The sequence below is a fragment of the Gossypium arboreum genome, chromosome 13, assembly GCF_025698485.1.
Source record: "Gossypium arboreum isolate Shixiya-1 chromosome 13, ASM2569848v2, whole genome shotgun sequence".
Classification (NCBI taxonomy): domain Eukaryota; kingdom Viridiplantae; phylum Streptophyta; class Magnoliopsida; order Malvales; family Malvaceae; genus Gossypium; species Gossypium arboreum.
The window spans coordinates 114,072,167-114,088,563 of record NC_069082.1 but is presented as its reverse complement, the minus strand read 5'-3'; the positions used below and the strand labels follow the sequence as shown (position 1 = coordinate 114,088,563).

The 16,397-nt window shown below is 31.4% G+C and overlaps 2 protein-coding genes across 6 annotated transcripts; both read right to left on the bottom strand.

Annotated features, from left to right (window-relative positions):
* Nucleotides 1-771: 771 nt before the first annotated feature.
* LOC108461122 (uncharacterized) lies at nt 772-5,494 on the bottom strand. 3 transcript variants are annotated; one of them, XR_001867703.2, is made up of 7 exons: nt 5,284-5,494; nt 3,963-4,390; nt 3,819-3,871; nt 3,483-3,520; nt 2,174-2,591; nt 1,679-1,969; nt 772-1,601 (listed from the first exon to the last, which is right to left on the bottom strand). XR_001867703.2 is itself a non-coding variant. In XM_017760829.2 (7 exons), the coding sequence occupies exons 1-6, from the start codon at nt 5,298-5,300 to the stop codon at nt 1,736-1,738; spliced, it is 1,188 nt and encodes a 395-aa protein (XP_017616318.1). In that variant the 5' UTR covers nt 5,301-5,494; the 3' UTR covers nt 772-1,601; nt 1,695-1,735. The 3 variants fall into 3 exon arrangements, 2 of the variants coding, with proteins under 2 accessions (XP_017616318.1, XP_052880084.1); XM_017760829.2 differs by having other exon boundaries at nt 1,695-1,969; XM_053024124.1 differs by having other exon boundaries at nt 772-1,969.
* Nucleotides 5,495-6,327: 833 nt separating this feature from the next.
* LOC108461846 (uncharacterized) lies at nt 6,328-9,448 on the bottom strand. 3 transcript variants are annotated; one of them, XM_017761813.2, is made up of 5 exons: nt 9,048-9,448; nt 8,714-8,920; nt 8,458-8,610; nt 7,785-7,832; nt 6,328-7,461 (listed from the first exon to the last, which is right to left on the bottom strand). In XM_017761813.2, exons 2-5 carry the CDS (start codon nt 8,837-8,839, stop codon nt 6,862-6,864), a joined length of 927 nt encoding a protein of 308 aa, XP_017617302.1. In that variant the 5' UTR covers nt 8,840-8,920; nt 9,048-9,448; the 3' UTR covers nt 6,328-6,861. The 3 variants fall into 3 exon arrangements, with proteins under 3 accessions (XP_017617302.1, XP_052880083.1, XP_052880082.1); XM_053024123.1 differs by having other exon boundaries at nt 8,714-8,856; XM_053024122.1 differs by having other exon boundaries at nt 8,714-9,448.
* Nucleotides 9,449-16,397: the final 6,949 nt, after the last annotated feature.

Here is a 16,397-nt window from a genome sequence, read left to right as displayed (position 1 = left end):
TAGTAAAGGTAAAATTGTACTTTAACCCCCTAAAATTATAGAAATTTGATTTAATCCTTTAAAAATTATAAAAATATAGATTATAAAAAATTAAATTTTCATTCGGCCCCCACTAAAAATTTGTTCTGGCTTCGCCCCTGTGAGTGGTTGAAGGTTAGTATGTAAGCAAAAAGATTACCACAAAAATCACTGGATATTATTTTTTGCTTTTTTTTTTTCTTTGGGAAATTTGGCTTTTGCGCGATGCTATCATCTTCAAATCAAAGTATAGTCAACAGTGTCTAGAGAATAAGGTTATCAATAAGGCGGGGGGGGGGGGGTACCTTGCCATTGCTGGCAGACTTAAATGCCAACCACTCCCACACTCTCCATGTCTCTTCGATGTCCCTTGCTCCAGGTGTTTTCAAACTTAATACCGATGGTTCTCCCATCGGTAACCTAGGTAAGGTAAGGGCTGGAACCATTATTAGAAACGAGAAAGGTGAATAGGTAAGCGCTACTAGTATAGAGGCTGAATTATAGGCGATTAGAGACAGGTTAACTTTAGCTTTGCAGCTTAACATTGAGTGTATTGAAGTTGAAAGTGGTGTTATTGTTGTTAAGTTCATTACTAATATTGAGGCTAATAATCTTTGCTTTATCTACACTTGTTAATGACTGCAAGTCACTAATGTCTAAATTTGTCTCGATCGCACTCAGGCACATATATAGAGGGGGGAACCAGTGTGCGAACAAATTAGCTCGTTTATGGAGCAGCTTTCAACAGGAAAATTCTAACACCTTTCATAGTAGGGATCTTTTGTGTATTTGTAGGGAACCCCAGCTTGTATTGAGGCTCTGTTGAAATTTGATGCCTACGGACTTAGTATGGAACCTTAGTTTGATAATAATAATAATAATAATAAAATAATAAAAAGCTATAGGGTCTAGGAAATTAAAAACATCCCGTTTTCTTTTATGGAGATCTCATCTTCAGCTTTGACCGCGGAAATGTGAAATTGGCTTGAGACGGAGCATTCAAAATCTTCTATTACCTTGCCAAGTTTGCAATGACTTGTTTGCACCGAGAAGAGGGCATGCATCTTACAATATGATGTTTGGAAGTATTCCTTGAATCCCAATAGTTTTTCAGATTTCTTCAATATTTGTAGATATGATAACTGTGTAAAACTTGGGCATAAATCAGAAATCGTAACATACCATTTGATAACAAAAATGATACAAATCAATGGAATGTGTTTGTAAACTACTGTGTAATGACATCACAAAAGAGTAGAACCGTATTGAAGAATACCTAACAGGATTTACTGTGAGTTTAGATATACATACTAGTTTCATAGTATCATGTGGAAGCAACACAAAACTTCATATCTCCAAAAAAAAAGAAGACATCAGGGATTGCTCCGGTTTGAATCTGAATATGGTAATCGGATGAGAGGCAAAAGCTCCAAGTGCAAAGGCATCCACTAGGCTACCTTGTGAGGAGAGCAGAAAAGTAACAGACCGAACATAACTGGTAAAATATGAAAGCAAGAGCAGGAACAAAGCAAGTCAATGATCACTTTGATCAAAATTTTCTTCATGGATTAGAGTCACTTCCTCTGCAAATGTGATAATGAAACCATTGATTAAACTTATCAGTGAAAGGAGTAATAGAAGCTAGTAAAGGGAAAATCACCTTCTGCCTGACATACCATGCTTTGATTTTGTTTACAGGAACAAACATCTTTGGAGCTTACTCTTTTAGTCTTGCATTATATGAAACAAAGGATGATGAGACTGCCAGAATATTTGCAGAAATTGGTTCTGCTCTTCTGCTTTTGGCTGCTTTGATCTGCTCTGCAAGTGAAACTTCACTCTGCATTTTCTGTTTCTTTATAAGCTCTATATTTAATTTCTCCAGAGCTGGGATATGAGATGTGTCTCCATTAATACTGAATTGACTGCTTATGGATTTCTTCTTGCGGATCTAAGGATAGAAGTTATTATCATAGAGAAAATAAGTTAAGGAACCATGGAAATAAGTGACTCATTACATACTAATACTAGTTCTATCAACACAAGCCCTTCGCAAGCTACTTGTCTCTAATTCAATAGAATGACAACCATGAGAACATAGCACATATTCAGGCAATTTTATGCATTCTCTGGCAATCTTTCTGAGGTTTCTTACCATTTGTAATCTCTGCTTGAGTTTCATTCCTTGGGAGTCTGCCACACTCTCATCTTGCCTTGCTTTTTCTTTCATCGTTCTCTTCAGTTCTCTTGCTTTCTCTTTCTCTTCCAGCTCTTTTCTCTTTTGAACAATCCTTGCTATCCTTTCTGCTCTTGCTTTTTCCGCTCTTACCTTGGCTATCTCTTTTCCCTTGGCCTTCTCTGCAGCCCACTGTAGCTGTTCAAGAACTATTTCTTGTTTTATCTTGTCATAGCTATCCCATTCTAGTTCCACTTGGTCACTCCCTCCTTTCCTAGAAGCTTCAGCTATACTTTTCATCCATGATAGAAAGAATCTCTCCCCTAACCGTTTCCATTTCAAACGCTTGCCCCAAGCACGCTTCACTGAAGACCCAATTCTTGCCTTGCTTTCCTCACTGCAGGAGTTGTACTATCCTCAATTTCGTGATCTTTAGAAGTGAGATTTATTGTAATCATTAACATTGTTTCAATGGCATACAAATTCATGCTAAAAGTTTGAAAAGCTCATTCCAAGATGCTAATAAGAGAAAGCGGCTAAGAAAATTAATATAAAAATAAACAAAGGATGCATCTGCAGCCAAGGGTGACTAAAAACATTTTTTTTTCACAGAACTCATAACTTACATGTCAACTTCGCATGTTGATAATGCAAACATACACATCAATTACACGACTTATTCATTTATGTTGAGATAGAAACCGAATTACCCTTGAATGGCACTAATAAGTAATGCAAACTGCAACAGCTATTCATCAAAAACTAGAGACCACCTAAAAGAAATTCATATACAGTTGAATCTGATACGACTGTAATAAATGAACATCCATAATGTCAGCCTGTGACAATACCATCTTGAGTTGACAGGAAAATCTTTAATCCATTCAGCCTTTTAGTCTGATAGTTAACTTCAAATTTTCTGCTAGTCCTGCATGCCCATAATATAGCCAGCTATGGTTGGCTATCAGGGTACTAGTACCTGCTTGACACAATGATCCAAAGCTCGTATCCTGGCACAATTATTATGTTATAAGATGATCTTAACACATATAAGGCTTAGGGCTCGTCCCATTTTAACTTTAACACATTGAGTATCTAGCTCGCCTGCATGTATGCAGTGGGAATTATAGCAACATAACATTACTTTGGTCTCAACCTATTGCTTAAAGTTTTAGGCCTAAGGGTTTTTGAATACATCTCTTACAGCATGAAACCATTTCCATGTTTGATGTTTAATGATACAATCCATTGCAGACATTTTTGTTAAGTTTTGTCAAAACAAAGTTACCTATGAGTGCGGGGATGTTCAGCCATCTTCTTCCTAACCTGGAAATGAAGGGATGGGCAAATTTTCAATTTAATTAATAACAGCAACAACAATAACAAGAATGTATCCTATTTTCTCTTCCTGTTGAAAACTAGTCTCTATTAATAATGATTACTGCTAGAACTGCACTAAATTTGATGCCTATATATAGCAAATGATACTGCTGAATGCTGATGTAATGAAAACAACTCTTTTTTTTTTTTTTTGAACATATCATGGGTGCTTACTCCTATTTCAATAATATCCATGTGAAAAATAAAAATATCCCAAAACTGCTTCAGTCTTATATGACTTCACCTGGGGATCATTCAAGGCTTCTATTGTTCTTTGTTTGATTCGTAAACGTGTCTCTGCATGATACAACATTAAAATCTACGAATTTACTAAGCACATAAAGATTGAAACCAAATTAATTAATTTAAATTTTAGAAATAAGGTTACCAGCACTATGCTTCCGGCCTTTGTTCCATGGAACCCTCCCTTTATTTGCCAGTCCTATCTTCCTCCTCCTTTGCTCTTCCTTGTAGTCTTCATCATTGGAAAATTCCTGAGAGCTATAACAATCATATACATGAGCCTCCTCACTCAAGTTTTGCATCTGTTTTGATTTTATACTATCTTCTGACCAACAACTGTTGCAAAACATGAATCCTTCCTCTGCACCCATGGAACTTTGCAAAGCTCTAACAGGCTGAAGGCTCAATGAACATCTACAGGAATAAGAGGAAAATACTTTCTTCACAAAAAATTGATGGTAATTTGAGAGCAACATATTTGGTTGACGATGCATATAATCCACCACGGAGGAAATAGGCCACAAAAGGGTGTCTTGAACCTTGCTTGAATGTGGATGTCGAGCAGACAATCTCCTGATAGGTCAAAACTCAAACAAATATAGTTATAGTTTGGAACAATCCGGATGCTGAAACAAGTTTTTGAGGATATAAAAACATTCCTTCAAATGTAAATAACCTAAGAACATAAGTTAATGAGAGTATGCTTGCATAACAAAGATTAATGCTTTATAGACTAGACAAGAAGAACAATCGCAGCTTTTCTAAGATAATAGAACTTCACAACAATCAAAGAATGTCAATCATGTAGTTTTCTCCTTCAAACAAGTACTTGACAACCCAATAAAGCATTCATACAAGTTTTTTCCATGACTGCAGTATGAAACAAGAAGAATACATGGGAAACGCAAAGTGGACCAGTGGCCAAAATGATTAGCGCATTGCAATACAGAGAAAATCACAATGCTCCTACCAGGCCAATGCCATAAATGGCAATGTGACCAGACCATCACATAAAATAAACAAAACATTTCGAATGTCGGTCAAAAAACTATCCTCTGTAACCACTGTAGGAGATTTACCAGGTTCATGGAATTCATCACGATATGCAGAATTTAGCAAACAGGACTACCAGAATTCAGAGTTTTAGTCTATCCAATGGAAGACAGTAAGAAATTTTCACTTTTGTTTTCAATTCAAGATATAATTTCACTGTTTAATTTCAGCTATTAGAATTATAAAAAATTATTTCCAGTTAGACGCATTTATAAGACGAGCAAATTTGGACACTGCTACTAGAAAAAAAAACAATATAGCACTCGAAACCCAAATTAAAAATTAACCCAGAATTGCAAAGAGAAGCCTTTTTCAAATGTTACATTATGCCTAAAAACAACAGGAAATGTAATATAGTTTCATTCGTTTCTATGGAAACGTTAAAACTGTTGTAAACAGAGAAAGGAACTTACAAGTGAAAAAATGACATCTCAGATGGATCAACTTGTCAGAATCAAGATGGTGAGCAATGTTATCGGATTTTATGAAATGGGTTTTGGATTTTAATAAAGAAATGTGCTTTCAGACTTCAGTGTAGAGTTTGGGAGGGACAAAAATGCAGATGAATAATAACCAGACGTTATGGATTGCTTTTCTCGAGTCGTTTTATCATCATCTTAGATTTTAACCATACCAAACTAATTTAACAGTTATATATTTTAAATTTATTGCACCCAATTAATTAATTTTAAAATATTCATATTTTAAAAATTCAGCAGAAAGAAAAGTTATTATTTGCTTTAACATTTTTCACCTTTTATCTATAATTAAATTCGATGAGAATTCGTGCATCCTTTACACATAGATTCGTAAATTATATTTTAGTAATAATATAAAAATTTATTATAACTTTTAATAGTCTGAAATATAAATTTTAAATATTTTTAAATAATAAATATTAATTATTTATAAAATTTATTTAGAATATAAATAATTATGTTTTAAATATTTAAATATAACATTAAATATTTGTAATTAGTATTTTAAAAAAAATTATTTTTAATTAATGATTTTAATACATTTGTAATTAAATACCAAGAAAAAAGAAAATTATTATGTTATTAGAGGGTGAAAAATAATTAAGCACTAAAAGTGCGAGGAAAAACTAAAATTTTAGGTTCTCATTTTCAGAATTACTTTTGAATAATATTTTTGAAAAGCCAAAAAATTTCAGCCAAAAATAATTTGTTTAGCACAACTTTTCTTCTAAAATTGTTTTTAGAATTAGAAGTGTTTTTTTTTAACATTACAGAACAGTTTTTTTTAAACATTACAGAACATGTTCTTAGCATTGTAGGAGAAGCCTAAAACATAGATGGGGGCTTCTCAGTATTTGATCGAACTATTTGCTCTTCCACTCCTATCTTTTCTATTGGAAACAAATTACAACGTTAGAGAAAATTATATATATACATATATATATATCCAGTTTCATTCCTGTTTGGCAAAAAAGAAAGTTTTATGGAAAATAATAGCCAGAAAATTTATTGGTTTTCCAAGTAAAGCTAGCATGCATGAACATCTCGGATCCATTACTAATTACACTAGGGCAAAATGCTTACATTTTGCAAACTCCAAAACCATATAATTATTACATATCACAGCCTTTGTTTATATAGCAAATACCAAACATACAATACAAGAGTATTTCATCTGAGGTACAAAACGTATTCTTGATCCCTTAACCTAAAAAACTTTAGTTTTTTAAGTTAGGGTTCAAAAATAGGTTTTAATTTGGCTCCATTTGAGACTCCCATAACTAGAGGCACCAAACCGAATCAAGAATGTCGTTTTAGGAATGGATTAGGCATAAAACGACATTCTTGATGCAATAAGATGCCTCCAATTGGACTCCCAGATGAGAGCAGTTAACCTTTCAGGTGTATAATCCCATCCATTAATCACACAAATCATTAAAAAAGAAAAAAAAAAAAGGAAGGCCAAAAGTTAATGACCCAACGCACCTAAAATAGCTAGAAGTGCAGCATAAGTCAAGGGAATAAACCAGTGCTCACAGACTGGCCATCAAAGTCCTTTGCAGTAGCCAGAAAATCCTTGAAACCCTCCAATGCCTTATCACGTTCCTTGTACAAGGAATTCAATTTCTCGTTGATGGTCAGCAACACTTGCTCTCCAATGCCACCAAAGTAAGCTCGAGCAATTTTCTTCAGATGGGACATTGCAAACTCCACCTTGAAGTTGACGCGGAGAGCATCCTTAATAGCATCCCTCCATTTCAGCATCTTTGTCTCGGTCACTTGATGGAGTTCAAGATCTTCCATCTCTTTAATTGCTGCAGAGAAAAGCAGATAAATTTTCCCAGTAATATTAGTGTTCATTGGACTCGAAGCCGAGACATCACCATAAGTATTCATGATTCTTTCCACAGTAGGGACCAAAGATATTGGAAAGCTGTATCTTCCAATTGTTTTTTGCTCCCCATTGAAGCAAATCATGAAATCCGAGAAATCCACATTGCTTGCGACATCTTCATCAATTTTCAGAAGAAACTTGGCAATTGTGTTTGGTTGGATAATCAGAGAATTCTCTGGATTATCATCCCGTAAGTCATCAAGCTCTAAACCATCCAGCTGGAAAGAAAGAGTCGGGATATTATCTCACAAGCAGAGAGATTATCAAAAATTATCTGATACACTGTCAAAATTTTTAGATTTTTAAAGCAGAGTTGGTAGAATGGTAAGTGAGGGTTAGAGTATATTAAAACATTCATTAAGAAAGTAGGATATGTAATATATTCTTAACATTGCTCATGAAATTAAAAAATCTATATTATTAATGTACAATACGAACTCCAAGATTATTTAGAGTAAAATTTTATGCATATACAAAAGATGCTTTCAAAGGAAATGATAATTTTTCCAGATTTCTCAAAGCTTAGAAGCAATTTCCATACCTCTTCAGCATTTCCTTCCACATCAGATTTCATCCCTTGTTCTTCATCCTGCAAAATAGAACGGCTTCTTTTTAGTATCCTATTTTTACCACTATAATCATATATATTCTTATACATGCATTACTTAATTTTAATCCCTTAGACCCTTTGAAAATAAAATAGGAAGTTTCAAATTTATCACATATTGTCTCAAATTCATATGTATGCTGGGCAATTTTTGCCATCAGTCTCTGTACTTTTTATTTCACTTTCTCTCCTTCAACTCTCCATCTAATCATATTCAGATTAATGCTTCGGAGAAAGTTATCAAATATCAACTCCCTGATTTCAATTTTTACATTTACTTATTGCATACACAAAAATATATATTTAGTCAATATAAAATTGCTAAAAAGTATATAAATTGGAGGATAATGTGCTTCAGCACACTCTAACCCATGACTCTGCTAATCGAATTAAGAGTCAATTGGCAATTTTATGTGTATAATTAAATCAAAATTTTCATTTGGACATTTATATATTTAGATATGAAATATATGCTAAAAAGTTTAAAATGTGAGCATTTTTGTGTTAGCATGTACTCATATCCGACACTCAATTTCAAATCCAGATGGCATAGCCATATACAAAGCAACAATGATAACTTCAACTCATAAAGCTAAGATAAATTTACCTTGACATCAGAATGTGGATGAGAATATGATAGATCAACAGAAATTTCTTGTTTCTGAAGATCAGTTGCAGGAACTTGCCGGTAACCAGCAATTAAACATTCGATGAGTTCCTCCAAATTACCATTCTCTGACGTTAAACTCTGAAATTCTTTCTGCAAAACATTTGTTCTTTACTATTATTTTGCACAACAAAAAGCTTAAAAAATAATTAAAGCAGATAGAGAAAAACCTAATCATCAAAACAGATTTCTTTACCTTCTTTAATTGCTGATCTCTTGCTTCACTCTTATTTTTGTTATTTTTCTTTTGAATTTTCCGTAATTCCCCTTTACAACCTATTTGTTTGTTTGAAGCCTCATGATTTGAAACTCGAGAATGCATGACTAAGGATCACTTACCTGAAAGTTCCAATTGCTTTGCAGATCAAAATACTAAAGACCCGGATTTAGATTTTTTAACCAGCTGACAAAAATGAGATAAAAAATAGAGAAAATAAGCCCAGAAAATCTTTAGAGGGAATAAACATCAAAAATAATAAAATAAATAAAGGATGAAAGGGATCTGATTCAAGTAAAATCGAATACTTCACCTGGTTCACAATCCCGAGTCAAGCTGCATAGCAGTTTCCTCTACACTTTACTCTTTTTTTCCGCAGCAACTTGCATACAAAGTCATCCAAAGGAATCTAAAGGACTTTCAATGACAAAATAGTTAAGGTTTGAAAAAAGAACTTTTTTTTATGTTTGAACTTGAACCATTCGATTAAACCCCAAAAATTATTGAAACCGTTAGATTAATCGATGATGATGAGAAAAACAAAAGAAAAGTGGCTGCTTTTTGTTCAAGTTCCGTATATTGGCCATTACTGTAGTTCAATCGCACGATTAGCCTCCAGTGATCGAACGTTTTAGACCCTCTTTCTTGTCTGTTAGTGCGTTGGTCGGTCGTCGTACTCTCTTATGTGAAAAGTCCTTCCCCCACTCTCGTTTATTAGGTAAATATATCATGAATTAATCTAAAATTATATATAAATTATGATTTAATGTATAATTAATTTTGATTTTATATAATTTTATATATATAATTTTATTTGATTTAATTTTTATAAATTATTAATATAATTATTGATATAACATTACTTTATACTTATATATTGCAATACTAAATTAAAATTTATGTATACTATTACGCATTAAATTATGTATAAATTTAAGATTTATCCATATATATTATATTATTATATATCCTTAACTTGTTCTTTGAGTGAATAAATTATCAACTCAAATAGAAAAACATTACAAATTTCATTTTTAATTAAAACAAAATATATTACTTGAAAGTATTTTTATTTTTAATTTTTTAAAAGGTCAATAAATTCTTGATTAAATCGATGTTACAAATAAATTGAGCATCAACTCGATTAGTAAAACTATGAAAATCTTTCCAAAAACTTGCATGAGGTGAGTTTAAACTAAAGTTATTTAACTCAATAAAATATTAACTTTACCACTAAGCCAAAGCTTTATCTTAATGTAATGTTTACATTTTAATTGTATTGTGCATATTTTATTAATAGGGCAACGCCGAGAGGTCAAGTGCCCAGTCCTCTAAAAATAAATCACACTTTAGCCCTTTAAATTTACAAGATTTTAATTTAATAAAAGTAAAATCACATTTTAATCCTCTAAAATGATAAAATTTTGATTTAATTATTTAAAAATATAAAGATATAAGTTATTAAAATTATGAAATTACATTTTAACCCTCATAAAAATATATAACCTAATTTCAACTTGTCTAGAAAAATTTTTGGCTTAACACCTATTTATTACATTCATCAATTGTATGCATTGATAATGTTATTGATTGACTTGGTGTCACAACTATGATAAACAATTGTAGTGCATTTAACATTCTTAATATGAAATATTTATATATTTAAATATCATTTTACTAACAATTTAATTTATTTTTATTTTATATCGTATATATTTCATGTGTTATTATTAATTAGTTTTAAATTATATGTTATTTTTAAATTAGCATATATGTTTAGCATATATATTTTAAATACATAATTTCCACACATATGCATGTGATAGAGTTTTAATAATAACTATGAAAAAACACAATAATAATATACAAACTCTTAATTTTTTCAATTAATAAATAATTAATTAAACATTAAAATAATGTAATCATTAAAATATGATATAATATATCATTGTTAAGTTTTCACAACTAAAAATAATAGTAAACAAAATTCATTTATATAGTTGAAGTTAGAACTTATCATGGGCTGAGTCCACCCAAGTTTGAAGGCTTATTCGAAAAGTGAAAGAATTTAAAAAAAATAGGTTCACTAAATGGACTTAAACAAAAAATAAGGTCTACTTTCTAAAAAGACTGGGCCTTATATAAGATTTTTTGGTCTAGGCTTGGCTCGATTCGACTGTTTTGCTATTGTTTCATTGCCATTTTATTGTTATATTACTACTATTTTGTTGTTATTATTTAATTATTGCATCTACCATAAATAATATTTTTCCAATGCCAGGACTTAGTGAAAACCTTAATTTTTCTTATTTCATTTTTGCAAAACTACTCAATTAGTATCCCACTAGCTTTATATCTTTAGATAGTTGGACTATTAGTCCAGAACTTCACGAATCTAATTCTACTTGAATTGCGTCTTTTCATTTTGGCTAAGTTTTTCCTTGTCTATATTTCTCAATAGATTTTTTCAAGATCCTCATTTTCTTTCATTGTCTCAATAATATTACTGCATACAATATCGTCGTCAACAACTTTTCTATTTCAATATTCCATATTTTCTTGTATTGATATAACTTAATAAAATCTCTTTATCTTCATTGTTTCTATTTTTAGGTATTTGAAGAGTTTTAATAACTAGTTATGTCTTGGGTCTCTTTAAGAGTACATGTCTTCACTGTATGACCATATAGATTTATTCTTTTCTTTTACAAGAATTTTTCATCTTTGAAACCAATCGAACTACCATGCTTTAGGCATGCATTACCTTCAATTAGCCTAACAAGTTGTCCTACTAAGACTTCAATTCAAATTAAAACATTAGTTGGTATATAACATTTGGTTCATCAAATTATTAAATGCATCTAATAGTTAAGTTGTAATAAAGTGAATTATATTCTTAAACTTATGGTTCAAATTACTTTTTATGAAGATCTATATAATGATAATTCATTCCAAGTAATTTATTTTATCCAACTATTATTTCTCTTCCCCTAATGTTGGAAAAAGTATCAAATCAAATAATAATCTCGAATCATGTTATAATTGAATTTTCAATCTATTCAACACATTTAATAATTCAATGCGACTCATAACTAATGTATATTCCCAACTTTTTTGAATATCCATTTTGTGCATTATGGTGGAACAACTTAATCATATATTGCACATTTAAAAAATTTAAAATGAGTTATATTCGACTCCTGACTAAAAGCTAATTGTAATGGGGAGTATTTATCAAAATTTATTGGCATGATACCTACAAATGTTGATTCATATAAAATATCATACCCTTATATATATACAAAAGTTTTGTTCTCAAAATATATGGTTTAACTACTAACTAAAAGTATTGAATCATTAATTATGTTAAACTATTTATTCGCATAAATATTAGGTTTTGTGATACTTACTCATTCTAACAATCTAATATACAATAATCATTGAAAACTTGAGAGATAAACTCACCAACATTAGCAAGAATTATCTCGATTGCATAATTTGAAAGTATTGTTCTTAAATAAATCAATAAATTTCTCAAATTATAGGTTGCTAGTTGATAACTATCATGTGATTAACTTGTAGATACAGCCACCACAATTATATCAAAATATCCACTTGTTGGATAAATTGGTTCATAATTCTTTCAGAATTGCAAGAGATTCAATTTCAACTTTTGATAGTGAGATTTAATAATTCTTATTTAAGAACAAGCAACACTTGATAAATGAAGAATCTTCGGATTCTTTAATAAATATTCACATAACTTTTTATCTTATTGCATCATTATTATTCGAGATGGGCTAACCGATCATGCCAACTAATTAGTATATTTGGACTAGTAAGCTTTTGATTTATCATCTCATACTATTTATCCATACTTACAATAAATAATATGTGTCCAATTGGATCGTGACACCAACCCAATCAAAGTTTTATTACTACAACAAAATGTGCATAATAAACTTAAAATATATAAAAATATTAAAATAAAATTTTAGTTGAGTGGTAAATTAAAAGTTTTATTAATGTAATTGGCATATCATATTTATTTTTAAAATAAAAACTAAAGTACCCTTGACTAATATAATTTATTCGAATACTGAACAATCAATTTTGTAATTTTAGTTATAAATTTTAGTATAGATATACAACCGACGGAGGTAATAATGTATGCATAATTAAATTAAAATGTATAACAAAATAAAAAAAATTGGTTGAATGGTAACTTAAGGTTTTAACCATGCAATTGATGTAAATTCAAATCCTTTCATATGTCATTCTTTAAAAATAAAAATACTAAAGTACCCACCAATAATATAACTTATTTTAAATACAAAAAGATATTTTTGTAATTACCCTAACTGAGGGTAATCGAGTTAGTGCCTGGTTAACTCTTGACTCTAACTTAGCTATGGACTTAAATAATAGTATAGATACATAAATTTGGTGAGAGAAAACATTTTATGTTAAAAGTTCATTTAAGAATTGTTATTAGTGTAATGGTCAAGAATTTGTTCTTAAATTATTTAAATATTTAAATATTATACATTTAACGAATGGGTTTTAAGTGTATTATACATTATATTAATATAAGTTAATAAATTGTTTTATGTGGGATTTACAATATTAATTTATTCATTAAATTTTTGTTCTATGTTTATGTTTATATCACTTGTTTGTAGTCAAAATTTTATAAATATATATTATGAAAAATAGAATGTAGGTAATGACAATATATTGCAAAGAAAAGAGAAATAAAAATAAAAAACACACAGATGTTTACATGGAAACCCTTTCGAAAAAAAAACCACGAGCAGAGGAGAAGAAAATTCACCATATTGAATTCGAATGATTACAAGAGGAATAGACTATGGCTATTTATAGGCTTGTAAAACCATATTCTAATAGGAGTGTAGTAAGATTGAAACACCTTATTCTAATCAATATCAAATAAATGGAGTTTAATAAGGTCTCTTAATTCTAACAATCTCCACCTTAATACGAATTCTCAATGAACAAGTTCTTCATTGGGAACTCTCAACGTACAAGTTCTCTACCTCTTCCATAAAACCCCTTAAGGGTTTAATTTCAATAATGAACACCAACCAAGTCTAAGCAATGCTCAAACTTGGTTATAGGAAGTGGGTTAGTCATCATATCTGCAGGGTTTTCATAAGTACTAATTTTTCTCACAACAATATAGCTACGAGTAATAATATCATGAACAAAATGATACCGAAAATTAATGTGTTTTGTTCTCTCATGAAACATTTGATATTTTGTAAAGAAGATGACACTCTAACTGTCACAAAATACTGCACTGATTTGAAGGTCTTCATTGAGTTCACTAAAGAGTCCCTTCAACCAAATAGCTTCTTTACAAGCCTTAATAATCGTTATGTACTCAATTTTAGTGGTAGACAAGGTAACTGTAGTTTGCAAAGTGGCTTTGCAACTGATTGCACAACCTCCGATTGTAAAAATATAACCAGTGAGAGATTTTCTTCTATCAAGGTCTCCAGCAAAATCAGCATCAATATACCCAATGACTCCATCTCTAGTTCTTCTAAATTGTAAGCAAATATCAGTAGTACCCCCTAAGTATCTTAAAATCCATTGAACTACTTTCCAATGTTCTTTATTGAGATTCACTATGTATCTACTAACTGCACTTACTGCATATGATAAATCTGGACGTGAACAAACCATAGCATACATGAGAGATCCCACTGCACTAGAGTATGGAACATGTGACATGTACTTAATCTCATTATCTGATTGTGGAGACAAAGCCGATGAAAGTCTAAAATAGGCTGCTAAAGGAGTACTAATAGGCTTAACACTCTGCATATTGAACCTGCAATGAACTTTCTCAATGTACCTCTTCTGAATTAGGTACAATTTACTTGCTTTTCCATCTCTGAGAATCTCCATACCAAGCATCTTCTTTGCTGGTCCCAAATTTTTTATCTCAAATTCTTCACTTAGTTGGGCTTTGACCTTTCTTATCTCTCATTTATCTTTCGCTACTATCAACATGTCATCAACATAAAGTAGTAGATACCATAGCAATTTCATCAAAAACAACATTTCTGCTAATCACAACTTTTCTATTTTCAAGACACCATAACTTATACCATTTTACACTAGCTTTAGAACCAAGAAAAACATATTTAATGGATCTCAATTCCCATTTTCCATTATCAACATGAGCATACTCAGGACACCCAAATATCTTTAAATCAGAATAGTCAGCAGGATTACCAGACCATACCTCTTGTGGAGTCTTTTTCTCAATGACAACATATGGAAATCGATTAATTAAAAAACATGTAGTAGAGGCTGCTTCGGCCTAAAACGACTTTGGTAAGCTGGCATTTGACAACATACTTCGAACCTTCTCCATGATTTTTCTGTTCATTCTTTCTGTAATGTCGTTTTGCTATGGAGTATGACAAACTGTCAAGTGTTTCACTATCCCTTCTAACTTGCATAATTTATTAAACTCATCAGAAAAGAACTCTAAGCCATTGTCTGTGCGAAGGTATTTTATTTGTTTTCTCGTCTCTTTTTCAATCATAGTTTTTCAAGACTTAAATGCGAAAAACACATCGTTTTTCTGCTTTAAGAATAACGCCCAAAATTTTCTGGAAAAATCATTAATAAAAGTTAGCACATAATTAACTCCACCTCTTGAAAGCACTCTTGATGGCCCCCACAGATTAGAATGAATATACTCCAACATTCCCTTTATGTTATGGATTCCTCTAGTGAAGCAAACTCTCTTTTGCTTCCCAAAAACGCAATGCTCACAAAACTTCAGTTTAAAAATTCCTTGCCCATCAAGAAGTCCTCTTTTGCTCAATTCTGCCATGCCATTCTCACTCATATGCCCTAGGCACATATGCCAAATTTTAGTAATATCATCATCTGACAAGGAAGAGGAAGCGACAGTTGCATCACCAGTAACAGTGGAACCTTGCAGAACATATAACTTGGTAGTCTTTCTCTGCCCTTTCATCACAACTAGGGAACCTTTAGAAATCTTCAAAACCTCACTTTCAGCTGTGTATTTGTACCCTTTTGAATCAAGTGTACTCAACGAAATTAAATTTCTCTTCAATTTTGGAACATGTAGTACGTCACTAAGTGTTTTGACAACTCCATCAAACATTTTAACTTTAATTGATCCAACACCTACGATTTTACATGAAGCATTATTTCCCATCAAAACAACACATTTAGACACTGTTTCATAAGTTGTAAACCAATCCCGATTGGGACTCATGTAAAAGCTGCAGCCCTAATCAAGATCCACTCATTGTTCACTTTAGAATTGTTGACAGAAGGGACTAGATGTTCACCATCGTTGTAGTCTTCTACAACATCAGCTTCACCGAAATTTTCTAGTTGTTTTCCCTTTTGATTTCGTAGCCTCCCTTTTGATCTTGTTCTGTAGTTTATAACACTCAGATTTAATGTGCCCTTTCTTCTTGCAGAAGTTACAAGTTGTACCTCTGTTTGAAGACTTTGATCTACCCTTAGATTTACCGCGAGGATTCCGTTCCTGTGTCCTTCCACGATCATCATCAACATTCCGATCTTGTCTCCCACGAATAATGAGACCCTCTCCTTGAGAGTCGATTTTAACCAGTCGATTTTA

Bases quoted from the DNA above. Each gene is read 5' to 3' on its own strand.
- LOC108461846 (XM_053024122.1), bottom strand. From the start codon at position 8,839: ATGCATTCTCGAGTTTCAAATCATGAGGCTTCAAACAAACAAATAGGT. The intron at 8,611-8,713 runs GTAAAGAAATCT...AATGTTTTGCAG, and splicing joins GAGATCAGCAATTAAAGAAG to AAAGAATTTCAGAGTTTAAC. The intron at 7,462-7,784 runs GTATGGAAATTG...CTTTCTTTCCAG, and splicing joins TGGAAGGAAATGCTGAAGAG to CTGGATGGTTTAGAGCTTGA.
- LOC108461122 (XM_053024124.1), bottom strand. The intron at 3,872-3,962 runs GTAACCTTATTT...TGTATCATGCAG, and splicing joins AGGCCGGAAGCATAGTGCTG to AGACACGTTTACGAATCAAA. The intron at 1,970-2,173 runs GTAAGAAACCTC...TTCTATCCTTAG, and splicing joins TCAAGCAGAGATTACAAATG to ATCCGCAAGAAGAAATCCAT.